This window comes from Chlamydomonas reinhardtii (genome assembly GCF_000002595.2).
Source record: "Chlamydomonas reinhardtii strain CC-503 cw92 mt+ unplaced genomic scaffold scaffold_18, whole genome shotgun sequence".
NCBI lineage: Eukaryota > Viridiplantae > Chlorophyta > Chlorophyceae > Chlamydomonadales > Chlamydomonadaceae > Chlamydomonas > Chlamydomonas reinhardtii.
This window is the reverse complement of record NW_025061531.1, coordinates 106,911-131,785: the sequence shown is the minus strand read 5'-3', so window position 1 is coordinate 131,785 and position 24,875 is coordinate 106,911. Positions and strand designations below refer to the sequence as shown.

The window sequence follows — 24,875 nt, the reverse complement described above, 5'->3', positions numbered from 1 at the left end:
CACATTCACAACGGCCGTTTTTGCGTCAAGCAGTATTGCTACAATAATGCGACCGACTGCCGCGTCTGGCTGACCATCACGTACCCACAACGTGAGTGTGTGTGTGTGTGTGTGTGTGTGTGTGTGTCTGTGTGTGTGTGTGTGCGTGTGTGTGTGTGTGTGTGTGTGTGTGTGTGTGTGTGTGTGTGTGTGTATTAAGGTGTTCAGGTGTGTTGTGTGTGTGTCTGTGTCTGTGTTTGTGAAAAAATATCAAGACCCACAGAGAGAGTGGTAGGATGACATGATTATACGTATTATCTTGAGTGCTAAACCATCTGTACCTCGCTCTTTGCACGTGTAGCCGGACGCTGCGGGGCTATCGCGCCAGCCGACACAGGCAACGACGTGACCTCATCATACAGCAGTGTCAGCGGCCAGATGCGAACTTGCGCCGCGAAGTACAACGGCAGAGAGCCTTGCCCATCCGGGACAACGGAATGTGGCTGTGGGTCCGGCAGGACTTACAATGGCATTATGTAAGTATAATCATTAATAGGATGGGCGGGAGGTTGTCCGTCAAGGGAGGTAGCCACGGCACAGTACTTGATTGATTGGCTGTCGTGCACTCGGGGCGAACTGCGCTCTCCTGCTATGTGCATGCATGCCAACTACATACATACGTTACATACGCAAATGTTTGCATCCGATGCAGGTATGGCGTCGGGTGCTGCTGTCCGGTCGCACAGCCATCTAGCAGCGGAGGCAGTGCTAGCAGTGGCGGTGTTGGCAGTGGCGGTAGCACGGGTGGCAGTGCCGCGCGGGTTGCCTTCCCTGCATGGGGGGCTCCTCTTATGATTGCGCTGGCTGTGCTGGCGGCCGCTTTGTAGAGCATGTATGAGGTGCGTTGAGGAACTGAGCTGGTGGGCGCATGCATACATGTAAGTGGTGTGCGCATGTTGCCCTTAATGCCTTGGGTATGTGGCGCCCCGGCAGGGAAAGGGCTCCCATGAGGAACTCAGACGCTTTGTTACGAAAACGCGCAACAGGGTGACCCTGAAACGGGCACTCGGACGTGTCCCTGGAATGCATTGGTATCGAGAGGGACCTTGTGGTGATCTAGTTGGGTGTCGGGACACCTTTGATTGCTCATGGTAAACGGGTTGGTTGGCTGCGTGCGTGGCGTGTGTGTTTCGCATGTCGTGCGTAGAGCATGGCACTTTAAGGCCGCATAATAATCAAAAGACGACCGAGCATGCGCATGTTGGTTGAGTGAAGTGATTACATGGGCCTTTTGATGGACATTAGCTGGACGCATGTGCTTAGGTGCAGGCTTTGCATGGCTGCGCCACCGCCGCGAACCAGCTACCCGCCGCAACACATTCCCTTACTTCCATCCCTGTAAACATCGCGTACATACATACCCCTTCACATTGCCCACCGACGCCGTAAATTACACCTTCACACAAGTACACTACACAGTCAGGTGATTGATTTGCGGTGATACGCGCGCTTTTGTAGCATCATTAGCAGCGGGCATGCTTTACAGTAACATACAGCCTTTATTTACTGCTTCCTATCTACTCAGCACGCCCTCGCTCAAGGCCCCCCCCGCACGAAGCCTGCATGCCCCCGCACACGCCTTGCCTGTCCGCTCCCTCGCGCACCCCCATGCGACCTGCAAGCCTGTAAGCGTATTGTGAAGCGGCGCAGCACCCCTTCAGCGACTCCCACGCCCGGGCCGCGACTGGGGATGCGCTGCGTGTGCGCTGTGTGCGGCGGGTGGCGGTCAGCCGAGCGCTTGGTGCGTGTGGGCGGCTCCAGGCTGCCCATAGCCGCCTGCAACGCAATACACAGGTGATACGCCGGGCATCCACGCTATGGCGGCGTGCTCTGTCAGCCGCGGCAGCCCCTGCCAACTGCGGGCGCAGTGTGTTGCCGTGCGCGCACCCCCGGGCTGGGCGCCGCCCAAGGGGCGTCCGTGTGCGAGCAGGTGCGAGCTGTTTTGCGCAGGTGTGATGCTGGAGACTGTTATGCATGTACCCAGAGGCGCCTGGAGGGCTGGGGACAGGAGTGGGATGCAGCAGAGGGGCGTGCCGGGCCCAGGAAGTGCACGCAGGGCACGGCCAGGGCAGCGTGGTACGGCCCGACCTGCTGGCACACGTCGGCGGTTTGGCTGGTGGACGGTGCGACAAATCAAATATACAGATACACGAGTAAGCCACATGACGCACTGGGCGAGCTGCATTTGGCCATGCTTCAGGAGTTGAGTTTGCAATTCTCGCGCGGCCGGCCCGGTCGCGAGTCGCTGAGGGTCTGGCCAAAAGTCGCCACTTTCCTGGCGTCGGTTCCTTCAAACGCCTATTATCACAAAGGCGGGCGCAAATCACCGCAAACAAGCTACCTTGAAGTTGGGGTAGCCCGAATCCTAACGAAATGCGGACCCGGCAAACATGTCGGCATGCCCACCCACGCGCGACATATGCGCCCCGTGCCCGGCCAGGGAGCTCCTGGCACGCCTGCATGGACACACACATGGAACAAGCAGGACTGGGCATTTGTGCGGCGGCCGCGCGGGCGCTGGGCCCGTGCGTGGGCTCCTCGGCGTGCAGGGTGGCCGGACGCCCGGCCACCGTGTGGCCCGGCCGTGCCGATTCCTTGCGGCCCGAGCGCCTTTATAGCATGCCCTTTACCGGGGCTTACCATTGCGAGCCGGGCAGGTACAGCGCGCAGGCTGCAAGGCACGGAAGCGGCCCATACCCCACCGCCACAGCCACACGCCCTCAAGGCCCCCCCCCACACGAAGCCTGCATGCCCCCGCACACGCCTTGCCTGTCCGCTCCCTCGCGCGCCCCCATGCGACCTGCAAGCCTGTAGGCGTATTGTGAAGCGGCGCAGCACCCCTTCAGTGACCCCCACGCCCGGGTCCGGCCTGAGGATGCGCTGCGTGTGCGCTGTGTGCGGCGGGTGGCGATGAGCCGAGCGCTTGGTGCGTGTGGGCGGCTCCAGGCTGCCCATAGCCGCCTGCAATGCAATACACAGGTGATACGCCGGGCATCCACGCTATGGCGGCGTGCTCTGTCAGCCGCGGCAGCCCCTGCCAACTGCGGGCGCAGTGTGTTGCCGTGCGCGCACCCCCGGGCTGGGCGCCGCCCAAGGGGCGTCCGTGTGCGAGCTGTTTTGCGCAGGTGTGATGCTGGAGACTGTTATGCATGTACCCAGAGGCGCCTGGAGGGCTGGGGACAGGAGTGGGATGCAGCAGAGGGGCGTGCCGGGCCCAGGAAGTGCACGCAGGGCACGGCCAGGGCAGCGTGGTACGGCCCGACCTGGCACACGTCGGCGGTTTGGCTGGTGGACGGTGCGACAAATCAAATATACAGATACACGAGTAAGCCACATGACGCACTGGGCGAGCTGCATTTGGCCATGCTTCAGGAGTTGAGTTTGCAATTCTCGCGCGGCCGGCCCGGTCGCGAGTCGCTGAGGGTCTGGCCAAAAGTCGCCACTTTCCTGGCGTCGGTTCCTTCAAACGCCTATTATCACAAAGGCGGGCGCAAATCACCGCAAACAAGCTACCTTGAAGTTGGGGTAGCCCGAATCCTAACGAAATGCGGACCCGGCAAACATGTCGGCATGCCCACCCACGCGCGACATATGCGCCCCGTGCCCGGCCAGGGAGCTCCTGACACGCCTGCATGGACACACACATGGAACAAGCAGGACTGGGCATTTGTGCGGCGGCCGCGCGGGCGCTGGGCCCGTGCGTGGGCTCCTCGGCGTGCAGGGTGGCCGGACGCCCGGCCACCGTGTGGCCCGGCCGTGCCGATTCCTTGCGGCCCGAGCGCCTTTATAGCATGCCCTTTACCGGGGCTTACCATTGCGAGCCGGGCAGGTACAGCGCGCAGGCTGCAAGGCACGGAAGCGGCCCATACCCCACCGCCACAGCCACACGCCCTCAAGGCCCCCCCCCACACGAAGCCTGCATGCCCCCGCACACGCCTTGCCTGTCCGCTCCCTCGCGCGCCCCCATGCGACCTGCAAGCCTGTAGGCGTATTGTGAAGCGGCGCAGCACCCCTTCAGTGACCCCCACGCCCGGGTCCGGCCTGAGGATGCGCTGCGTGTGCGCTGTGTGCGGCGGGTGGCGATGAGCCGAGCGCTTGGTGCGTGTGGGCGGCTCCAGGCTGCCCATAGCCGCCTGCAATGCAATACACAGGTGATACGCCGGGCATCCACGCTATGGCGGCGTGCTCTGTCAGCCGCGGCAGCCCCTGCCAACTGCGGGCGCAGTGTGTTGCCGTGCGCGCACCCCCGGGCTGGGCGCCGCCCAAGGGGCGTCCGTGTGCGAGCTGTTTTGCGCAGGTGTGATGCTGAAGACTGTTATGCATGTACCCAGAGGCGCCTGGAGGGCTGGGGACAGGAGTGGGATGAAGCAGAGGGGCGTGCCGGGCCCAGGAAGTGCACGCAGGGCACGGCCAGGGCAGCGTGGTACGGCCCGACCTGGCACACGTCGGCGGTTTGGCTGGTGGACGGTGCGATAAATCAAATATACAGATACACGAGTAAGTCACATGGCGCACTGGGCGAGCTGCATTTGGCCATGCTTCAGGAGTTGAGTTTGCAATTCTCGCGCGGCCGGCCCGGTCGCGAGTCGCTGAGGGTCTGGCCAAAAGTCGCCACTTTCCTGGCGTCGGTTCCTTCAAACGCCTATTATCACAAAGGCGGGCCCAAATCACCGCAAACAAGCGACCTTGAAGTTGGGGTAGCCCGAATCCTAACGAAATGCGGACCCGGCAAACATGTCGGCATGCCCACCCACGCGCCACGTATGCGCCCCGTGCCCGGCCAGGGAGCTCCTAGCATGCCTGCATGGACACACACATGGAACAAGCAAGACTGGGCATTTGTGCGGCGGCCGCGCGGGCGCTGGGCCCGTGCGTGGGCTCCTCGGCGTGCAGGGTGGCCGGACGCCCGGCCACCGTGTGGCCCGGCCGTGCCGATTCCTTGCGGCCCGAGCGCCATTATAGCATGCCCTTTACCGGGGCTTACCATTGCGAGCCGGGCAGGTACAGCGCGCAGGCTGCAAGGCACGGAAGCGGCCCATACCCCACCGCCACAGCCACACGCCCTCAAGGCCCCCCCACACGAAGCCTGCATGCCCCCGCACACGCCTTGCCTGTCCGCTCCCTCGCGCGCCCCCATGCGACCTGCAAGCCTGTAAGCGTATTGTGAAGCGGCGCATCACCCCTTGTACCGACCTTCGTGGCAGGCACGCGCCAGCGCCCCCGCTCAACAGACATAGGTAACATTTGACGGCGCTGGGGCCGGGAGCCTCCGTCTTCCGCCCTGAGCGGTTGGGCAGCCACTGCTGGGTGAGGCACAGGGGCACGTCACCGGGCGTGCAACTTAGCACCGTGCGACTCCCGCCGTAACGTGCCAGCCATATATACATGCGTTGGACTGCCTCATTTTTCGCAGTGTACCGATTCGGGAGGGGAGGGCTCAGCCCTTTTCCTGCCTCCCTAAGGCAGCCACCTCCTTGTTCGCAGTGTACCGATTGCATAGTTGTTGGATGTAACATTTGCTTGAAGCTGACCGCCTCGGTTATATGCAGCGGTCGCATGGATAATGCTGCTAAAATTTAATTAGGAATTTGTTTCTGGCGCGGTGCAGGGTGTGTATTACGGCGCAGTCCAAAAAATGAGTCGGTGTTCCTTCTTCTTCACCTTTGCCTTTTCCTTGCTCGCAATTAGCTCCGCCAAGTGGTACCGTAATTTCCTGTATCGTGGTGCATCCACCTGCTACAAGTTTAATACGGTTCATTTTAGGAACGCGACCGCGTGCTGGGACTCCGCCACGGTATGCTGATGTGTGCAGTTCTGGATTAACTGGTTCACATGATCGCAGTGAAATGGGAGCTCAGAGATCAGCAACCACGCAGTGCTTGCCCCTTGCCGGCCCACCTGCCTCTCCCCGCAATCACCCTGAACCTGCACCTGCTTCTGGACTGCACAGCCCGGCGCGTATGTGGGCAACCGCGATGACCGGCCGGAGGATGGCAGGCAGCTCTACAACAGGTGGGTATGGGGAGGGGGGAACAGGCAGCTGCAGCTGCACGTGACCGGATTGATATGTTGACACGACATGCCTCATGCCACGCCCGCCCCCCCTGCCTCCCATTTGCACACGTGCACATGCATGCCCACAGCGCGCTGGCGCAGCGCTTCATCTACCGCCACCAGAACCCGGCGGACTGCAGGTCCGCCAAGTTCCTCGTCGCGGAGTTTGATGCCGAGGGTGCGTGCCCGTCCCGGGTGGGTGCCCTGCCGGTCTCGCCTTGCAGTGCCCCTGCCTGCCCTCACGCACTGGTGACGATTTCGTGCGCACTGCCGCCCATGTGAATGCACGCATGCAAATGCATGCATGTGCGGCATTCCCACAACGTGTATGTGGCGCCGCCGTACCACCGGGATCTCCAGGCCATGGTGAGTACCGGCGATGTGGTAACCCTGGCGGACTCGAGTGGCCTATGTGCACTATGCAGTTGTGGGTAGGGCTTCTTGGGGCGCTGGGCAGACCCCAGTTGTTGATAAGACCCCAGTTGCTGATAAGGAACGGACTCACCGCCCCCCGGCGCCCGGCAGGCATTGGCTCCACCATCCACATGATGAGCTACGGCCTGACGCGGGCCATGATGATGGGGCGCGTGTACATCCACGAAGACGGCGGCCAGATATGGACGAAGGAAAACCGGCTCTGCGTGACAGGCTGGGTGAGGCGATGAACACTGGAGCACCTTCGGGTTATTTGGCCACCATCGCAGCACGTGGCGCACCTTTGTAGAAATGGTGCATACGCCTGAATAGGAGGTACGGGGAAAACTGTCATCGCAACCTGCCAACCCTGGCGAACATGCTTTCCTTTTTGTGCCGTTTGCCCCCTCCCCCCCTCTGCCCTGCCCACCCCCTTCTGCAGCGCTGGGACCAGTGCATCTTCCTGCCCTTCTCGCAGTGCAGCCTGGAGGAGGTGCTGGGCGCGGTGGCGGAGGCGCCCTACGCCAACCAGGTCGACCCCAGCCGCTGGTGAGAGGGCTGCTGCTGCTGCTGTGTCGTGCGCTAGCGCGCTGCAAGGACCCGACCTGAGAGCGAGGCCGTATCTTCGTTTGTACCTATCTACTCTGCAGCCGCCACGGTGGCGCCTAGTGCTCCATCCGCCCTACAAGTACCTCGCCCCAACCCGCTCCTGCCGCGGCTGCTGTTGCCCGCCCGCCCAGGCACGAGTACCGTGTCCTCCGGACCAAGCACCTGTCCGGCGACCCAGTGCCTGTGCGCGACTTCCCGCCGCTCATGGCGCCACTCATCGCGCGCGGGCCCTTCCCCATGCCGCCGGGCACGGGCCGCGGCGCGCGGGCCGGCACGGCGTGCAAGTCGGACGGCCCGGAGCGGTCCGACCCGCTGTGGGCGGTGCAGTGGTGGCGGGCGCAGTCCACAGCCTACCTGGTGCGCTTCAACCCGCACTTCGCGGCCGCGTTGAAGGAGCACCGGAACAAGATCTTCCCGCCCGAGATCGACATCCCGCCGGGCACCATCAACGTGCACGTACGGCGCGGCGACAAATCTAAAGGTGGATGGGAGGGAGCAGGTGGGGGGAGGGGGTTGTAGATACCAGCCCAAATCAAACCGAACTCAATTCAAACAGCGAGGAGATGAGCGCGACCTTTGCTTTGGGAATTGGGGCGTGCTGCGTGCACATCTAGCACGCCGTCAGCTACCGCTGCTGAGGTATTACCATCTGCCTTACACGGCCACACCACCTATCCTCGCCATCCGCTTTTACGACGTCTCCTTCTGCGCCGACCAATCAACCAACCACCAACCGGCCCACAACAGAGTCCCCGGATGTGGACGACGCCGGCTACCTGCGGCAAGTGGAAGCCGTACACGCGACCGCCCGCGGCGCACTGACCCGCGTCCTGTTCCTGTCCACGGAGGACAGCGCCACGGTCGAGTACTTCCAGGCGCAGAAGAACTGGACGGTGCTGGTGACTGACGTGGAGCGCTACCACGAGAAGGTGTCGCCCATGGAGTTCGCGGCGCAGCGGGACCTGGCCACCATGGTGCTCAACGACTTTGTGAGCCTGGAGCTGGCGCTGCAGTGCGACGCCTGGGTGGGCCTGATGTCCTCCAACTGGTGAGGGGGGAGGCAGGGGGAGGGGGCAGCCGTGATTGGATCACAAGTTTGGCGTGCCGACTTCTGGTGGAGACAGCGGGTGCCATACCGTGGGGTGGGGCTGCGGGGGGCTGCGTTCTTGCAAGTGGGCGAGTGTGGGGTAGGTGGGCGCGGGGCGGGGAAGAGACGGACACGCCGGTGCAGGAAGTGCGTGGGGAAGCAAACGGGCAGGCATGCGGCCACCAGGCCAGCATGTGTTGGCAGCGTTGCCCCCAATCAATGTCACCGTGGGGCGGAGTGGGGCAGTGGCTCAGAGCGCGGCTGTGCGCGGCCTTGATGAGGGGGCGGGGACGGGGGGGGGCGGCTTGTGTCTGGAGGGGCGTGGCGTGCCCCGCTGGCTGCCCGGTCGCCCAGCTGCCCAGCCCCGCTGCTGGCCTGTCTCCGTGGACGCGCAGGGTGAAGCTCATCCACGAGCTGCGGTCCGTGTACCGCTGCAAGGCCGACAACCTGTTCTACGACTCACGGTGAGCGCGGTCAGGGGAACGCCAGTCAGTGGGTGGCGGGGATGGGGAGGGGCATGCGCGTACGTCAGCCGGGCATTCAAAGTGACAATAGTACGTTGACCCTGCTGCGTTGTACGCCAACAGGTACGGTGACATGTGGGGCAACCAGACATACATCGACGACCCCGTTCTATTCCGCTAGCTTGCATTTCCATGCGCTAGCTGGTGGCTTCTCCTGCTGGCTAGTGGCTCCACCTGCTGCCTCCACGTGCTGCATGCACGTGCTGGCTCCACTGGCCGAAGGCACACCGGCATCACGCGCACCGGGTGCACCCGCATGGGGTGAGGCCGATGAGCAGCGGAAGCAGGGCGGCGCGCCGTGTCCGGATCACAGCCAACGGGCTATGGATGGAGGCCGCACTGAGCGGGCCAGTCCGCCCGTTGTGTACGTGATGCTGTGCCGCATACACAGGGCTGGGGGCTTGCAAAGTAACGCATGCCCCCAGTCAAAGCATGTTCCCCCGGCACCGTCCAACGCACGAGCTAGGAGACGTGGGAGCGCACATTCAAGGGATTGACGATTTGACATGCTGAAGGAGACTTGTATGCGGTATTGGCATGCTGGAGGAAACCTGGAGTAGGGGTGTGCAGTGTGTTTTTGTATGTGAGGTGCTGGTTACCCAAGTGGTGCGCACTCTATTGCCCTGTTGCGTGCCTAACTGCCACATGATAAGCGGACGCCCGCCAAGTGTCACTGGCGGGCGGTGCCTGTACAAACCGACCTCGGCTATGTCTGGGAGATGAGATAGACGCTTGTGGCCTGAGACTAGAGACGTGGCGTGGGCTCAGCCCACTTTTCCCTTGCGAGGGGAACCACTTTATCGTGTCGGCCACCAGGCATGGGGAACCGTGGTTGACGCTGTGTGATGTTGGTGCCCGGCAGGTGTCTGGTTAGCAGTCTTTGCTAGCAAACGTAGCATGACACGTTTTTTTTGTAGAGTTACGGTTAATTGCTGTTTGACCTTTTGCCTGCTGTGCGGGTGTGTGTGCCGTGCTGGCAGCGGGACGTGGCTGGATACATGGCGGGCGGTGCCTGTTTAAACCGACCCCGGTAAAGTATGTCCGGGAGATGAGCCTGATGGGGTAGACGCTTGCGGCCTTAGCTTGCGGCCTCAGATGAGATTTGTGGCGCAGCGCAAGGGAAATCCTTGGATGTCAATGGTATCCGTACAACTCACGAAGTACGACATTCGCCCGCTTGCCCAGAAGTGCAAACATGATGGGAAGGTGGGTTCGAAGCGGGTGACGACTGGGCAAGCCGGCGAGTAAGAGTTTTAAGCCCCCAAAGACTGCCATCACCCTGGCTGAGGAGCGCGACAACGCATCTTGCACCCACAAAACGAAACAGACCCAACGCACAGCTTCAAGCCTTACTCACAGAATGGCCACCAGGCATGGGGACTGTTCTACACGCCCGGCTAGTCGTGCCTGCTCGTCCACGACACTCTCAGGTCGCAGCCAGCCACCGGAACCGCCGCTGCGCACCACCTGGGCAGCCCCACCGCACTGCCCCCCACACCACGACGGCGATGTCATTACCAGGCACCCTACTGAGTACAACCCCTGTACCGTCGGTCCTATTACTCCCATACGGCACCACGCCTATGTCTCTACACTTGATGTTGGACAGGTCAAACAGGTGGCACTCTTTGCGAGCCGCGCATCAGCAACCAACCATGCAAACGCTACAAGTCACCAAGGTGCCGACCGGCACGTTATTGCAAAATGCAAGGCGTGGCTTGCGATGTCCGGGTCACCAGCAGCAAGTGCTGTCGCCGTTAGACATACGCATTTCGCTAACACGTGAACACACAGGTTGAACACACCAGACACGTCGAGCAAAACACTCGCACACCAGCCACTGCTGTCCTACCTACTGAGCCCCATGTCGCAGGGCCTCACGTCTGTGCTACACCGTGACACTGCCAGTACCACCACACCGCAAACGCATTCACTGTCCACGCGCTACTGTAGGCCTCCACACCCCTACCTCACGCTTGCCGCCCCGCCACGGCCACGGTCCCTGCCAGTCATGCAGTCATGGCGGCCGCCCTGGCGTCCCCGCCGCCCCCGCTGCCTCCTCCTGACCCGCCTCCCCCGCCGCCGCCGCTGCTGCCGCCGCCGGGCTTGCCGCTGCAGTTTACTTCCGAGACCGAGTCCAGCACCGGCCGCTTGGGCGCCTGCTGGTAGAAGGTGCCGGCCAGCACACTGCGCCGCGGCAGGAGGGGCAGGAGGGGGCAGGAGGGGCAGGAGGGACAGGAGGGGCAGTGGCGGAGCGGTGTCAGTCACGGTGTGGCACAGTGTGCGGGGCGGTTCGGTCTGGACGTCGAGCTACGGACAGCGCTGCATGCAGTCCGGCAGCCCGTGGGGCCCACTGCGCTGCCGCCAGGACTCACCAGACCATGAGGCAGGCGATGCCCTCCGGCGAGGCGTGCTTGTCCCAGATGAACACGTTGATCACCACCGTCAGCACCTGCGGCCCAAGGCAGGCCAGGCGGGGCGGCACAGGCAGTGCGCACACATACACACACACACACATACGCCGGTCGTGCAGGCGCTGCCACTCGTGGCCATAGGTCGGGGGCAGGGGCAAGCTTCACGGTCAAGCTTCCAGCTCTATGGTTCAAGCAGCTTCCGGTCGTCATGCATCCCTGGCACGCAACCCCGCCGCACCCCACCCTGCCCCGTACAGGCGCGCAGTCACACCTTGCACAGGATGCCGATGATGGTGAAGAAGGTGGCGGACACGGCCTCCCGCAGCAGGTAGGAGGCGTGGCTCATGCCCAGCCCCATCAGGCAGCTCAGCGCCAGCACCGCCACCTGGTGCGGCGCCCAGGCCAGGGCCGCCAGGGTGCGGTGCTCGCCCAGCGCCGGCAGCAGCAGCAGCAGCGGCGGCAGAGCCATGAAGTTGCCTGTTGGGGTGAGGTGGGGAGTGGGGGCGCAGAGGTGGCGGGCTGGGTTGAGCCGGGGGAGGACCGTGACGCGAACGGCACCATATGCCACTATGGATCTGCACCCGGCCCTCCAGCCGCAGCCCCCGCCCCGCGCCCCGTGGTCGGCACTCCAACCCTCCCTCCCCCCCGGCCCCCGCCCGGGACAGGTACACACGCGGCCCGCACCGTAGAACACGCGGCCCCAGTTGGTCATCCGCACGGTGTCCACCACGTGTTTGGCGTACACCGTGTCGAACGTGAAGAAGGCGTACCTGTTGGGTACGTGGGGTGGGGTGGGGTACATTAATGATCCTTATGAAGTGAAGGCGGGTGGGGTGGGGTGGGGTGGGGTGGTGGGGGGTGGTCTTCGCTGCTCCCAGTGGCGGGAGAGTTCTACGATTGGCGCAGTCTACAGGCCCTTGTCAGCCCCAGCCCCCTCCTCTGCTCCCCGCACAGGCCCGCTCCCCAGCCCACCCGCCCCCTCCTCCTCCTTCCCCTCCTATCTACTCCTCCTCCCCGCCCCCACCACAGCGCCAGCCAGGTGTAGGCGGACAGCCTGAAGTCGGCGTCCACCAGCACGTAGCCCACCGCGCCGCCCAGCAGCACCACCAGGCAGCCCCAGGAGCGCGCGGAGGGCAGCGCGCGGCCCAGCCACACGTAGTCACACAGCGACAGCAGCTGAGGGGGAAGAGGGGAGGAGAGAAGGAAGGGGGAGGCGGGGGGAGGAGAGGTGGGCAGGCAGGGCATGTGCGGTCGACCGGTCGCGTGGAGTGCCGGAGGGAGCATGCAGTCAGCAAGGGAGCCGCCGATGTGGCGTCACAAAGGCGCAGGGAAGGAACAGAGTACACTGTGAAGTACTGCGCCGTGTGCGGCGTTGCGAATGGCCACTCACCAGGGGAGTAGAGGAGCGGAAGGTGATGAAGGTCTGCAAGGGGTGGAAACGGACACAGACACTCGTGTTTTAGCCCCCGATGCCGCCTGGTGCGCAGCTGCGTTGCTCCCCCCCTCCAGGAGCACATTGTCGTGCAGGCATAGTCCCGCTCATATCCGCCCTCACCTCTCTTTGTCTCTCTTGGCCATGGCCTTAACAACCCCCCAAATCCGCTGCCCCCCATCCCCCACCCCTCCCCCTCCCGCACCCCACCTCCACATTGGCGTACTGCAGCACCTTCATGTTGGCAAACAGCGTGCCCAGGAACCTGACAGGTGGGGTGGAAGGTGACAGGGCAGAGTCGAGGGAGGGGAGGGGCAAGGGGTAAAGGAGCGGAGGGAGCGGCAGTCACGGTACACAACGAGGACGGCACAACGGCCAGCATGTGGGGGCCGAAGGCGGGGTGTGCCTCGTGGACACGGCCCCGAGTGCTGCTGCGGCTGCTGCCTGAACTAGTCAGGCCGTTTCAGGATTGCCACGTGCCATGCACCATGACTGCGGCAATGGCGAGCCAGGCAATTACACTGGTGCGAGGCAAACAATGAGGGGTTCGGGTTCGCCAGGAGCCTGCTAACGGTGCGGTTTCCAGTCCGGTTTTCGACGCTAGCCTCACCCCGCAACGACCAGGCTGAATGCCTTCACTTTGCTCCATTCCAGCCGATCCACTTGGATAAATCCTAGAATGCCCGCGGAGTAGACAAGACCAGCGGAAGCGCCCAGCTGAAGCGCCAGAACTGTCGATGGCGCCGGGATATTATGAATAACAACCTTATTCACCACAAGCATTAAGCTTGAGCACAATGCGTAGTAAGCGATGATGACAGAGGTTCGAAGCGCACGGGGCTTGTCAACTTGTTCAAATGTTGACCCGCCTGAGGAGCCCGGAGGCGTGAGCAGGGGCCTAATGGCGTCTTTATCTGTTGTCATGATATAATCTATGATACTGGGCTGGGGCAGAGACAGCTGAAAAGGGCAAAGGCGGTCGTGCGTGGCACCCATCGCGGCAGCTGCCACAACCGCCCTACCCGCTTCCCACAAACTGTGCTCGGCGTAACTCGCACACTATTGGTTTCCCCGTGCATCAGCGGCTCTTCGTAGGAACCAAGGCAATGGCGACTGAGTTGAAGCTGAGCCCAGAGTCTGGGTCGTGGCAAACGCAACCGGGCCAGGTCCGACAGGAGTGGCCGGCTGGCTTGCCGGCTGGCCGCCGCACCTGGCCGACCTCTGCACACTCGCTTGCCTTTGCCTTGGCGGCTGCCCACAGCTACCCCAAGGCCATTGCAACTTCACGCGGCAAACAACCGCAACGCCTCGCTGCGTAAGGGACACATTGCCTTCACGGCGTCACCCTTGTCATTTGCCAGTTTCCGCCACTTCGATGTTGCCCGCACACCAGTCGCTGCACGCGTGGCCATGCCAGGCTTCCTGATGTGGATTGGCCACACCACGTGCAAGTCCTACGCCAAGCTATTGCATTGCCAACAAGGAGTACGAACAACTGGACCGTTGGACAATCACTCGCGTGTCTCCGGACACCCAAACGCTCGTGTTCCAACGCATGCACACACCCATGGCACACGAGGGTGGGCCCGTGCCACCATGCGGGCCAGCACGACTCTCGCAGCAGCCAAGCAACACAGCCCCTTGGGCATGGCCGTACGTTCTTCTGCACTCCACCACGGTCATAACCACCGGTCGAGGGCGGGGCAGCCGACAGCTCCGCGCACAGCCATGCTCATTGTGACACCGCACTCGGATAACTGGATGGAGCAGCCGTGTGTAGCTCCTCAATACTGCGGTTGGCAACGAGTGCAGCACAGGTAACCCAAAGTGAGGCGCTAACGAGACGAGATGCCATTCCCCCCGTTTGGGTTTCCATGCAGCACATTCGCATTTTGCACTCACTTTCCTGTCGGTGCCGCCAAGCAGCCGCGTCCGCTCGTCACCCGCCACCACCGCCGCAGCCTTCTCCTCGTCCAGCGGGTGTGCGCCGGCCCCCGAGCCGCCACCCCGCTTGTCCGCCAGCCCCCAGCCGCTGGCGGGCCGGTCTGCCAGCCCAGGCGGCAGCGGCAGGCTGGCAAAGTGGGAGTAGGCCACCATGCCGCCCACCGCCACCACGACACCCACCACCTGCATTTGCCGCAGGTGGCGAAGGCGAGCCGGGTAGCAGCAGCCTGCATCAGCTACAGCGGAGCGGGCGCATGGGCGTTTGGCGGCACAGGGCAAAGCGCCGGCCTGCTCGCTCTGCCCTCACCCACCTACGGCAGATGCACACACACACACACACACACACACACACACACACACACACACAAACACACACACACAAACACACGCGCGCGCGCGCGCGCGCACGCATGCACGCACGCACGCACGCACGCACACACGCACACACACACACACACACACACACACACACACACGCGCGCGCGCGCGCACGCATGCACGCATGCACGCACACACGCACGCACGCACGCGCGCAACACGTGGTGCCGCACACACGTGCACGCAGGCACGCACAGTACCTTGCGCGGGCTCATGACGTCGCCCATGAACGCCCAGCCCAGCAGCAGCACGCTGATGGTCTTGGTGTGCGACATGACCTGGAAGGTGGCGGCGCTGAAGCGGCCCAGGCACATGAACTGGGGGGGGGGGGGGTAGGCAGGGGGGGGGCAGGGGGGCAGGCAGGGGGGCAAGGGAGGGGGCAAGGGGGGGAAGGGCGAAGGCGAGGTTCAGGAAGCGGACGGAAGAGGGAGCAGTGTGATGTGCAGGGGCCGGGCCAGGACAGCGGCCAGGCGCCGAGGTTAATATGGTGGGCAAGGTTGAGGCAAAGGGCGTGGTTCTGTGTTGTAGGTTGGGTGTGCATGTGTGCGTTTGTGCTAGCACGGCACGGAACGTGCCTGTGTTTGTATGACCAACTCGTACAAGTGTCATTGACCCCGGAGCCGCGCCCGCGGAGCCCGAAGGCTTTAGCATGGTCTGTACCTGGTATCATAACTTCCCCTATGCTACTGGGCTTGGGCAGAGGCAGACGACACGGCAAAGGCGGGCATGCCGTGCGTGCGGTTCTCCATCATTGCAGCCGCAACCCGTTTATGTGTGACTGCTCGCCGCCCCAACTCCCCCCGCTCCCCGCTCCCCTCCCTCGCGCGCACCTGCGACAGGTTGACCAGCAGTGCCACCACACAGGACAGCGCCAGGATGCCGCCGGTGGACACAGTGAACGGGTACCTGCGCGCGCGCGTGAGTGTGTATGCGTGTGTGCTTGTGCGCTTGTGTGCATACAGACCACGCCAGGTGCAGCCAGTCGGGCGGGGGGGTAACGCGGCAACGCGCCAGCCGTGCCCCTGCTCGGGCGCTGCGACCCTGCCGTCCCGCACCCCTGCGCACCCTGCAGTCCTGCACCCACCTGAACACCCAGGCGCGGCGGAGGCTGTAGTCTATGGAGGGCCCGAACGCGGCAAGGCACATTCCCTGCAGGCAAGCAGGCAGGCAGGCAGGTAGCAGCAATAGCAGAGCGGCAGCGGCACGTGCCAGCCGTGTGTGATGCTGGACGATACAACGCTGTACGGTACGGAACACGGCACAAGACACGCCCATCCGCCGCAACGCCCTTCCCCTCTGGTTTTTGTGGCGTGCATGCGGCGCATGCGGCCTCGCACCTGCACCGGCGCTGTGGCCGCCAGCGTCTCCACCGGCCCCACGGCGTTCTGGCGCTGCAGGGCGCCCACGCCTATCTGCTGCAGCGCCGCAGTCACCACGCTGATGGCAGCGATCACAAAGCCGGTAAACCGAAGTGACACGTCCGATATCGTGCTGCGAGGGGCGGGAGGATAGCGTGAGTGAGGCATGCGCCGCCCAATGCCGGCCCCTTCTCTGTCGCTTCATACAAACACACACACACACACACACACGCTCGCTCACACAATGCCGGAGCCAATGGCCACCGCCGCCATGGACATCAGTGTAGGCGTGCTGAAGCGGCGCCCGCACCACACGGCCTCCAGCGCCGCCACTACGGGTATGGTGGCCAGTTTGGAGATCTGCACAGGAGGAGGCGTGGAGGCGTAGAGGCGCAGACGCGAGAGTGGGAGGGGGCGGGCGTATGGGGTTGGGAGCGGCCGCGCAGAGGCGAAGTGGAGAGGACAACCCGCAGCAGAGTCGGGGCGGCCAAGCCGGGCAGATGCTAACCGAGGACCCTATGTACTGCCACTTTGCTTGAGTGGTCGCAAGCATGCCTGATGGTTGGCGGGGATGGATTACAGCTACCCCTGTAGCGTCCTGAGGTTGGGGTATGCATGCCGGCATGTCCCAGTGGGCTCGTGTTCGAGGTCCGTTGCTCGCTCGCCACCATGTGCAGTGCCGGGGTCGCTTGCCTCCGGCGCCGCCCTTAGCGCGCGCGCCTGCCGCCTCCCGCATCTGCCACACAACCAGGCGGATGCACGCACGGACCTGGTAGAAGCCCACCGAGTTGTACAGCAGCGACAGGTTGACTGACGCGATGGACGCCGACGCCACCGCCGTGTACAGCATCAGCTCTGCACGCGCACACGGACAAGAGGGGGCGGGCGGCGCCTCGGCCTTGCTGCCGCACATATTCTTGAAGGTGCAGTTGCAGCACACGTGCAGATGCTTACGCAGTATGGGTATCTCCGCCGTCTTCACCAGCCCCAGGAGCTCGCCGGTATAGCACACGGCCCCGGTGGCCAGGAAGTGGGCCGCGGACAGGCAGGTGGCTGCACGAGTGCATGTGCAAGGAGGGGGGTCGGGGCGGGGGAGGCGTGTTGGGGAGGCACGAGGTGCCCGGGAGCCGGAATCACGTGCGGTCAGCACACAGGCGTGCCTGCTGAATGGCCTACAAACGCGCCCCACCCACCAACCCGTGGGCATCACCGCAATCGCCTGAAGCCCGCATGTACCCTGCTCAGCTCAGTGCAGCTCAGCTCAGCTAAGCTCACCGAACACGAAGCCGTGGCCGCGGACCGGGTCCATCAGCCACTTGTTCACAAACACGATGGCCACGGAGCTGGCGACATTCAGCACCCAGGCCAGCACGTCAATGGCCGCAATCCTCATTCGTCCACAGTGAGGTAGTTCTGCTATGGACCAAGCCGCGCTGGTTCACCCTCAAATTCGGGGCGCCGTCACGAACTTCACCAGGGGGCGGGGCCCGGGGGGCGGGGGCTGCTAGCGCATAGGCCGGGCGCACCGCACCGCACCGCACGGAGGCGGTGACCCTCCGGTGCGCCTATCCAGCTTGTACTTCTATTATTGCCTAAGCTCCGCTTTGAAGGATGGGCGCGTTGGCAGTCGTCGTGACGACAAGAGTCCAGCTCCGCAGGTCGTATGCGATCAGCGCCACTATGTCTGCATATATGTTTGCCACTACCCTTTTTTGGTACAGAGAGTTGAAACTTGAAACGTTGAAAAAATGGACGGCTGCACGCACCTTGTTTGGTTTCAAGAACAATAATTAAATGGTGTTCTAATAGTTAACGGCGGACTGTCCATTAAGGCCGTCGTAGTGCAGAGTCCTGTTCGATTGGTGGCTGGATCCAGATCGAGTCCACTCGATAGAAGTTGGGCACTTGGGCCCCTGTTACATTGACCTCCCGTGGAGATCATTGCATCATTGCTGCGCATATAGCAGTATGAACACGTAAGCACCTTGCGCAAGGCCTTGCCTCCACGGCCCCCATCAGTCTCCACCCTCCACTCAACCACCTCCGGTCATCGCCGAACCCTCTGCATGCCAGTCCTTCACGCACGCACGCCGCAGCCTGCAATGACCTGCACCCTCTCTCCTCTGCGCACGACGTCCCCTCAAGCCCCTCCAGTCGCATGTGGCATGCGCCCACCACCTCACGCGTTAGCTTTCACTCTCTGGTGCCAGCCAGACTCCTTGAACGCCAACGCCTTTCCTGCCTCAACCTGCCCGCCCTGCATCCCTTCCGCGCCGGGCACAGTTGTCAGTGGCGCCCTTCATGCTTGTGTCTCCGCCACCAGGGCAGCTGCTGCCAGCACCGCTGCGTGGCGGCGCTCAGTGTGGGCCTCCAGCCGCCCAGCACCAGCCCCCGGCGCTGCCAGAAGTCCATGTTCTTGCTGTGCGTCACGTAGGCCTGGAACTTGGTGCGCCGCAGCAGGCGGGGCCGCACCACCTGGGCGAAGCGCAAACACACACACACACACATGTACACACACGCACACGCACACACACACATGTCAGCAAGAGCCGACGGACGGAGCGGGGGTCCGGGTGGGCCGGTGTAAGCGGGGGCATGCGGCACAGGCGGCTGCGACACACACACGCCGTGGGGCACACCATCCATACACGCCTGATCATGACACCTACAGACATGCCGAGCTCCCGATCTCCGCCTGCCCTCTCGCGTAGACACGCCACCCCCAGCAGTCCAGGCCACCAGCGAAACCACTCCGCAGCGTCTGAGCTGAGGTGTTCGTGTCCTTCCAAACCATCCTGGTCCTGCCAGCGCTCCCCCGCCCACCCAGCGGCACCCCCTGACCCCCACGCCCACGCCCACCTGCTCCAGCGCCGCCACGCCCTGCACGGTGACGTTGCTGCGGCCGCCCTCGTTCCGGAACAGCGCGCGGGCGGGCGCGGGCGGGTGCGGGCGGTGAACCAGCCAGGCGTCGGCCGACACCCAGAAGCGCCGCCGGGCTGCGGCCATGGCCCGCACCTGCGTGATCTTGTCGCCGTACCAGCCGCGGAACCGCTCGTCGTACGGCAGCATGAGCTCCCTGCGCTTGCACATGGGTGCACGTGGGAGCGGCACGTCAAGGCATGTCACACAGGCACAGGGGACACCCATGCATGCCACCTCGCGAACAACCCCAACCAACCCCACGACCCGCCCCCCCCCACCCCACCCCACCTGGCGCAAATGAACCAGGGCTCGAAGCCGCTCTCGTACTCTATCGGGTAGTCCTCGCCGGGGCCCGCATCCAGCGAGCGCAGGAAGTCGGTGGCTCGATGCCCCGCGGCGAAGGACTTGACGTCAAAGGGAACCATCAGGTCCGGACACCCGGCCGCAATGGCGGCGTCCGCGTCGGCGCCTGCGGGCACGTCAGCGACGCCGCGGCACTGCCCCTTGCCGGCGCCGGCGCCGAGTCCGGTGGCGTTGCCGGGTCCGCCCAGCCACAGCCGCTTCAGCACCCCCTTGTCGCCTGCGCGCGTCCCAAGCAAGCACAATCGTCGACAGACAGGCCTGCCAGCCGCGCGCCACCTCCTCCAGCCGTTCCGTACACACGTGCCATCTGACCCGCTGCCCTGGCCGGCCGCGCCGCCCCCCTTCCAGTGTCCTGTCTAGTTATGGCAGCCTAAAACAATTGATCCTCAAGGGCAAGGTGAGGACAGCCCCCAGTCCCCGCCCCCCAGTGGTTCTGGGTCTTTGTTCCTTTAGGACTGGAACAGACTATCCCCACCCCCACCCCCCGTGGCCCCATCCCCCACCCCACGCACCCGCCAGCGCCCTGTCCGCCAGCTGGTCTCCCAGCCGCCGGCTCAGTGACCGGTCCGGCTCCCAGGCCGGCAGCACCAGCAGGCCGCGACCGTGCAGCGCGCGGGACAGCAGCGCCGGCAGCCTGCGAGGGGCATGGCGGCAGGGACAGGCGGCGGCGGAGGCAAGCGGCAGGGTGTCCGGCGACCTCAGGCGACCTCAGGGGACCTCAGGGGACCAGGCGAAGCGGGGACCGAGGCGGAACGGCAGGCGCCGCCATGGCAGCGTCAGAGACTCGTCGTGCTATCTGTGGCCCAACTAACACGGCTGGCTTACCGACACACCGTCCTCACGTTCACACCCCTCCCGCCCCCCTAACCCCGCCCCCCTAACCCCGCCCCCCTAACCCCTCCCACCCACCCCTCCCGCCACCGCGCCCCTACCGCCTCTGGTCCGCCACCAGCCGCGCCAGTCCCGCGCTGGCGCCCAGGTCCACGTCCACCATGGCCACCAGTGGCCCCGCGCCGCCCGCCGCCAGCAGCGCCGCGTTGCGCAGCGCGTTGGTGGGCATGAGCGCGGCCATGGCGGGGTCGGACGTGGCCTCGCTGTACAGCCCCAGCAGCAGCCCGCAGGCGCCGGGCTCCGACTCCAGGGCGGAGAACAGGGCCTGGGGGTGGAGGGTGGGAAGGTGGAGGGTGGGAGGGTGGGAGGGGAAAATGAATGGAGTTCACCAGATGCAGGGAGACGTTGGAGTTGGAGGGTGGCGTGTGTTGCCGGGGGCGGTATGGAAGGCGCACCGGAAATGAGTGTGTGCACTTGTGCCGACCAGCGATCCCGCTACTCCTGCATGTGCATCAGCCTCGGCCAGCTCAGTAGTGCTGGTGCTATGCCTCGGCCCGGACCGCACCTGCAGCTGCTGGATGGCGGCCGCAAGCTCCGGCCGCACCGCACCACCAGCAGCAGCAGCAGCAGCAGCAGCACCAGCAGCAGCCCCCGTTGGCCGCCCGGCCGCCGCAGGGTCCGACCCCTGGGGGTGCTGCGCGCCCGCGTCCGCCTCCGTCCCCGCCCCGGCCCCCGCCTGCACCAGCAGTGGCAGGTACACCGCCGCGGACAGCGGCCCCGGGTAGCTGCGGGGAGTGGTGCAGCGGGGGTGGAGGCGCGGAGGTGAAACTGACTGGCGCATGTGGCTGTGCGCCGCAGCTGCGCACACCGGTCAGCGCAATGGAGCACCCAGCCTAATGGCGGGCGGATTCGTACAATACAAGTTTCTCATCAAACTTAAGCGCTGTCTGCCCTCGCGCACAGAGACCCGCAACTCCCCCCCCCGCTCCACCTCCTCGCTCTTTTGCATTGGTTTGGTTTAGTTTGGGCTGGTATTTACAACGCCCGCTCCACACACACTCACACACACTCACACACCCACACACACCTCCTGCACTGCGCCTGCAGCAGCGGCAGTCGGTCCAGGGAGGCCATGGTGAAGAGCGTCAGCGGCAGCGGGGTGTGCCGCAGTGGCAGCGGGTTCGTGCCGGAGCTGGAGTTGACATCGCCCCCCGCCGCCACCTGACGCGGATGCTTCTGCGACCACCAGAACTGCTGTAGCACCAGTCTGCGTGGCCAGACCAAACCGTTCGGGATCAGTGTGACGCTGATACCACTCCTGACGCAATGCCAGGGCCGCCCACGCCTGTCCCATGCTGTTCATTCTGAGTAGTCCCTCTCATGTAAGTGGTGTTCCTCAGTCATTCCCCCAAGCAAAGTGAAAGCCAGCATGGGCTAACAGCTAGTAAGGCGCAAGGGAGGGAGGATGGTCCCAAGCAATGGATGCCCATAGCCTACCTTGCTGGGCGTTCCTCCATGAACCAGCTGAAGTCGCTCGGACCGGAATCATCCTCTGGGCTGTTGTAGCAGTCCTTTAGAAGCTGTCCAGGGTTGCCAGTCGCTTCAATCGACGCCCGCGCAACGACAGCCAATTGCAATATCAAACACAGTGTATAAACAACAATACATTTATTTACGCTGTGCGTTTGTAACTCCATTTTGCTTTTGTAAATGTCAACTTTGCACCTGGCAATGCAGCCATGGGAAGCTTGTTGCAAAAGCCATTGTACTAGGTTGCGCTGCTCTCAGGAACGTGCTAGTAGGCAGGTACGCAGGATTGGTGGTGTCTCACTGCCAAGCCTCACGCCTTTCCCGTCCATTGCATGTGTGCACGCCGTACTGCCCATGTTGCAGTGCCCACGTTCCGTGCCCCGCACGGCCGTCGAGCTGTGCTCCGAGCCCCCGGGCAAATGGAGCACAGGCAGAGGGAATCGCAACAGTATGATGACATCTGAATTCGATTAGCCATGGTGGATCATGGCTTTCCATTCCGTGAACTGGCCCACTTCGCCCCACGCCATGACATCTTGACCCACCCCACACGCACACCTGTACCTCCGTGACCGCCGCTTCCGTTGCCCCCATCACTTTCCTGCCTTGACAGCTGCTAGATTGCGCCGCCGCCCGCTGCCCGCCTGCTTGCCACAGCCCCCCACCAGGCGGCACCACCACTGCCCCCACCACCACCTCCAGTCCCGCACAGTGCCAGGACACGGCTCCACGCCGCTCCGGTCGTCCCGCCCTATCGTGGCCGCACACGCCTGGTTGCCTAGCAGCTGCGCCTGCATGCTGAAGCCGCTGGGACTCAGCACCACACAGCGGGCGCGCACCAGGATGCCAAAGTCCGCCAGGGACGCCACGTGCGCCTGCACCAGCGCGGCCAGCTCAGCCGGGCTCAGGGCAGCGGGCGGGGGCGATGCGCCATCTGGCGAGAGCGCAGCCGCGGATGAAGATGCAGGTGCAGATGAAGATGCGGATGTGTTGTGCAACCCGGGTATGCGCCGCAGCCGTATGTGCACGGGGTGCAGCTCGGGGCTGACCCAGGGCGGCAGCTCCCCCGCGCTCACTCGCCGCCGCAGCTCGTCATTGTCCGTGAGCAGCACGTGCGGCATGTGCGACTCCGACTCGGTCACAGCCGCCAGTGCCGCCGCCGCCTGCGTGGGCGCCAGCACCGCCGCAGCCGCGGCCGCCTGGCGCAGGCGCCGCTTGTCCGCGTCCACCAGGCCCGCCGCGCACTGGAAGGCCAGCTGCAGCACCTCGTGCGGCTGGCCCAGAGAAAAGCGCTCGATGGCAAACTCCTCGCCTGAAGGTCAAGTACGCAGGTGTCGGTAGATGCCGTCAAAGCTGTCGCATTTTGCGTCAGCACCAGGTAGGCATGATGCTGATACAAGTAATGGTGCTAAGCACACGGTACACCACCCCTATCGCCGCCGCTCTTGCCTCAGCAGCAGGTATGTCCAGGTGTGTGTTTGCGCACCTATCTGGCCCCCCAGCCGCAGGTGCGCCGCCACGAAGGGCTGGCCTGGCTTGACGCCCACACTGGCTAGCGCGGCGTCCGTGGCCTGCAGGCGCGACACAGCGCAGCAGCGGGCCATGACAGCCGGCAGCACAAGGGCGATCTGGCGTGGCGATCTCCCCCACATTGTTGGATGGAGCTGTGGTTGCCCTGACAACAGTCACAGATGGGGCCGAGAACTGCAGGCGCGCTGGTAGCATGCATGACGCGTTCAGGGCCCGCCGCACCCCAACGCGCTGCCTTACCGCCTCCACCGCTGACGACAGCCTGAACAGCGCCCTCGCCAGCTGCCCCATGAGCGGCGTGTGCTGGCTGAGGTCCGGCACGGGGCCGCCCACGGGGTCCTCCGCCAGCCAGTTGGTGGACACAGTGACCACGCGGTCCGGCAGCTGCTGGAAGGTGCCCTGCAGCACAGCAGGTGTGGTGCGTTGTGGTGGGTGGTAGTGGTGGGCGGTGCGCGGTGCGGCCGCCGTCAGCGCACATGTGCCACACGGCCCGACACTGGTGCGCGGGCGCTGCGATGCCGCCAGACTCTTGTTTTGCGATGCAAAACCAGCAGGGCGCCCGTTCGCGGATTCCGCCCCGCTGCGGTTTGGAGCAGGACAGCACGCCGCGTTGCGATCCACAGACGTCCGCGTGTTGCACCCACTCAAACCCACCTGCAGCACCTCCTCCCTCAGCTGGTTGCCCGTCTCCACGCCGACCACGTAGTGCCGCGCCGACTGCGCCACCTCGCGGGCCAGGTCAATGCCCAGCTCCGGCGTGAGCCGCCAGTCGATGTGGGTCGGCTCCAGGAAGTGCTCCAGCAGCACCGGCGACTCCTGCCACACCAGCAGCACCCGCTGCAGGGGCAGCCAAACACGTAGCCAGCTCGCCGGGTCAGCTGGAGCCAAACCAGAACTACGGCGCCGCGCTGCCGTTGGGGCGTTAAAGGTTGGCTTCTAGCCGCTTTTGCTGCGTGCGTTCTATGCAAGTAACCAGCACCCGCCGGAGCCTGAAGCGGCCTTTCCACGCCTGCTGCTTCCCGGTCTCGCGCCTGCATCTCCCACCCGAAGCTGCCAACCGCCCCACCTTCACGGCATATGCAATCCTGGTCAGGTAGTGGATGCCGCGCAGCCGGTCTCCCAGGCCAGCGCAGTCAGCATACACGTTCCGTGATGGCGCATCTGGCCCCCCTAGACCATCATCGCGGTAGCAAACCCAGACCAGGTACTTGGCGTCCGGGCGCCCGCGATGGGTGCGGTGCCACTCTACATACTCCGGCAGCCAGCAGTCGGGCTCAGATGTATGTCTACACTGCAGCCTAGATGCACTACACGATAGACCGCATACAGCGGCCAGAACAAGAACAAATTTTAGCAGCCAGCCGCAGCTCATTATGCTTGGAAAGAAAGCATGCTCGGTTTGCTGAGGTCAAGCGCCGCGTCGCATTCATCTACAGCTAAGCGACG

The 24,875-nt window shown here is 64.1% G+C and overlaps 5 protein-coding genes across 5 annotated transcripts; 1 reads left to right on the top strand and 4 right to left on the bottom strand.

The window, feature by feature from the left end:
* Positions 1–5,460: 5,460 nt before the first annotated feature.
* CHLRE_18g749047v5 (uncharacterized protein) lies at positions 5,461–9,997 on the top strand. The gene is made up of 10 exons (XM_043072809.1): positions 5,461–5,833; positions 5,990–6,051; positions 6,183–6,271; positions 6,454–6,459; positions 6,619–6,746; positions 6,950–7,056; positions 7,248–7,597; positions 7,864–8,164; positions 8,599–8,667; positions 8,791–9,997. The coding sequence occupies exons 1-10, from the start codon at positions 5,675–5,677 to the stop codon at positions 8,846–8,848; spliced, it is 1,329 nt and encodes a 442-aa protein (XP_042914260.1). The 5' UTR covers positions 5,461–5,674; the 3' UTR covers positions 8,849–9,997.
* A 1-nt stretch (position 9,998) lies between these two features.
* On the bottom strand, positions 9,999–13,500 carry CHLRE_18g748997v5 (uncharacterized protein). The gene is made up of 8 exons (XM_043072808.1): positions 13,184–13,500; positions 12,784–12,838; positions 12,532–12,564; positions 12,166–12,317; positions 11,826–11,911; positions 11,413–11,618; positions 11,103–11,179; positions 9,999–10,914 (listed from the first exon to the last, which is right to left on the bottom strand). The coding sequence occupies exons 1-8, from the start codon at positions 13,354–13,356 to the stop codon at positions 10,737–10,739; spliced, it is 960 nt and encodes a 319-aa protein (XP_042914259.1). The 5' UTR covers positions 13,357–13,500; the 3' UTR covers positions 9,999–10,736.
* A 180-nt stretch (positions 13,501–13,680) lies between these two features.
* CHLRE_18g748947v5 (uncharacterized protein) lies at positions 13,681–18,020 on the bottom strand. Its single transcript, XM_043072807.1, has 10 exons — positions 17,529–18,020; positions 17,208–17,306; positions 17,023–17,108; positions 16,495–16,613; positions 16,233–16,386; positions 15,980–16,044; positions 15,726–15,801; positions 15,096–15,212; positions 14,476–14,700; positions 13,681–14,363 (listed from the first exon to the last, which is right to left on the bottom strand). The coding sequence occupies exons 1-10, from the start codon at positions 17,644–17,646 to the stop codon at positions 14,358–14,360; spliced, it is 1,065 nt and encodes a 354-aa protein (XP_042914258.1). The 5' UTR covers positions 17,647–18,020; the 3' UTR covers positions 13,681–14,357.
* Positions 18,021–18,157: 137 nt separating this feature from the next.
* Positions 18,158–22,010, bottom strand: CHLRE_18g748897v5 (uncharacterized protein). The gene is made up of 8 exons (XM_043072806.1): positions 21,867–22,010; positions 21,457–21,636; positions 20,935–21,154; positions 20,471–20,694; positions 20,051–20,172; positions 19,464–19,755; positions 19,113–19,329; positions 18,158–18,728 (listed from the first exon to the last, which is right to left on the bottom strand). Exons 1-8 carry the CDS (start codon positions 21,884–21,886, stop codon positions 18,540–18,542), a joined length of 1,464 nt encoding a protein of 487 aa, XP_042914257.1. The 5' UTR covers positions 21,887–22,010; the 3' UTR covers positions 18,158–18,539.
* A 48-nt stretch (positions 22,011–22,058) lies between these two features.
* On the bottom strand, positions 22,059–24,860 carry CHLRE_18g748847v5 (uncharacterized protein). The gene is made up of 5 exons (XM_043072805.1): positions 24,496–24,860; positions 24,084–24,266; positions 23,670–23,828; positions 23,386–23,470; positions 22,059–23,211 (listed from the first exon to the last, which is right to left on the bottom strand). Exons 1-5 carry the CDS (start codon positions 24,799–24,801, stop codon positions 22,493–22,495), a joined length of 1,452 nt encoding a protein of 483 aa, XP_042914256.1. The 5' UTR covers positions 24,802–24,860; the 3' UTR covers positions 22,059–22,492.
* Positions 24,861–24,875: the final 15 nt, after the last annotated feature.

Coding starts and splice junctions, on each gene's coding strand:
- CHLRE_18g749047v5 (XM_043072809.1), top strand. CDS start 5,675: ATGAGTCGGTGTTCCTTCTTCTTCACCTTTGCCTTTTCCTTGCTCGCA. Junction 5,834..5,989: donor CGTGCTGGGACTCCGCCACG/GTATGCTGATGT, acceptor TGGACTGCACAG/CCCGGCGCGTATGTGGGCAA. Junction 6,052..6,182: donor GGCAGGCAGCTCTACAACAG/GTGGGTATGGGG, acceptor GCATGCCCACAG/CGCGCTGGCGCAGCGCTTCA.
- CHLRE_18g748997v5 (XM_043072808.1), bottom strand. CDS start 13,356: ATGCTTGTGGTGAATAAGGTTGTTATTCATAATATCCCGGCGCCATCG. Junction 11,619..11,825: donor CTGGGGCCGCGTGTTCTACG/GTGCGGGCCGCG, acceptor TCACCCCAACAG/GCAACTTCATGGCTCTGCCG. Junction 11,180..11,412: donor TCATCGGCATCCTGTGCAAG/GTGTGACTGCGC, acceptor CTTGGGCCGCAG/GTGCTGACGGTGGTGATCAA.
- CHLRE_18g748947v5 (XM_043072807.1), bottom strand. CDS start 17,646: ATGAGGATTGCGGCCATTGACGTGCTGGCCTGGGTGCTGAATGTCGCC. Junction 17,109..17,207: donor GGCGGAGATACCCATACTGC/GTAAGCATCTGC, acceptor GTGCGCGTGCAG/AGCTGATGCTGTACACGGCG. Junction 16,614..17,022: donor ACTCGGTGGGCTTCTACCAG/GTCCGTGCGTGC, acceptor CCTCCTGTGCAG/ATCTCCAAACTGGCCACCAT.
- CHLRE_18g748897v5 (XM_043072806.1), bottom strand. CDS start 21,886: ATGGAGGAACGCCCAGCAAG. Junction 21,637..21,866: donor ATGGAGGAACGCCCAGCAAG/GTAGGCTATGGG, acceptor CTGGCCACGCAG/ACTGGTGCTACAGCAGTTCT. Junction 20,695..20,934: donor CCGCCATCCAGCAGCTGCAG/GTGCGGTCCGGG, acceptor CTCCACCCCCAG/GCCCTGTTCTCCGCCCTGGA.
- CHLRE_18g748847v5 (XM_043072805.1), bottom strand. CDS start 24,801: ATGAGCTGCGGCTGGCTGCTAAAATTTGTTCTTGTTCTGGCCGCTGTA. Junction 23,829..24,083: donor TGAGGGAGGAGGTGCTGCAG/GTGGGTTTGAGT, acceptor GCTGTGCTGCAG/GGCACCTTCCAGCAGCTGCC. Junction 23,471..23,669: donor TGTCGTCAGCGGTGGAGGCG/GTAAGGCAGCGC, acceptor TCGCGCCTGCAG/GCCACGGACGCCGCGCTAGC.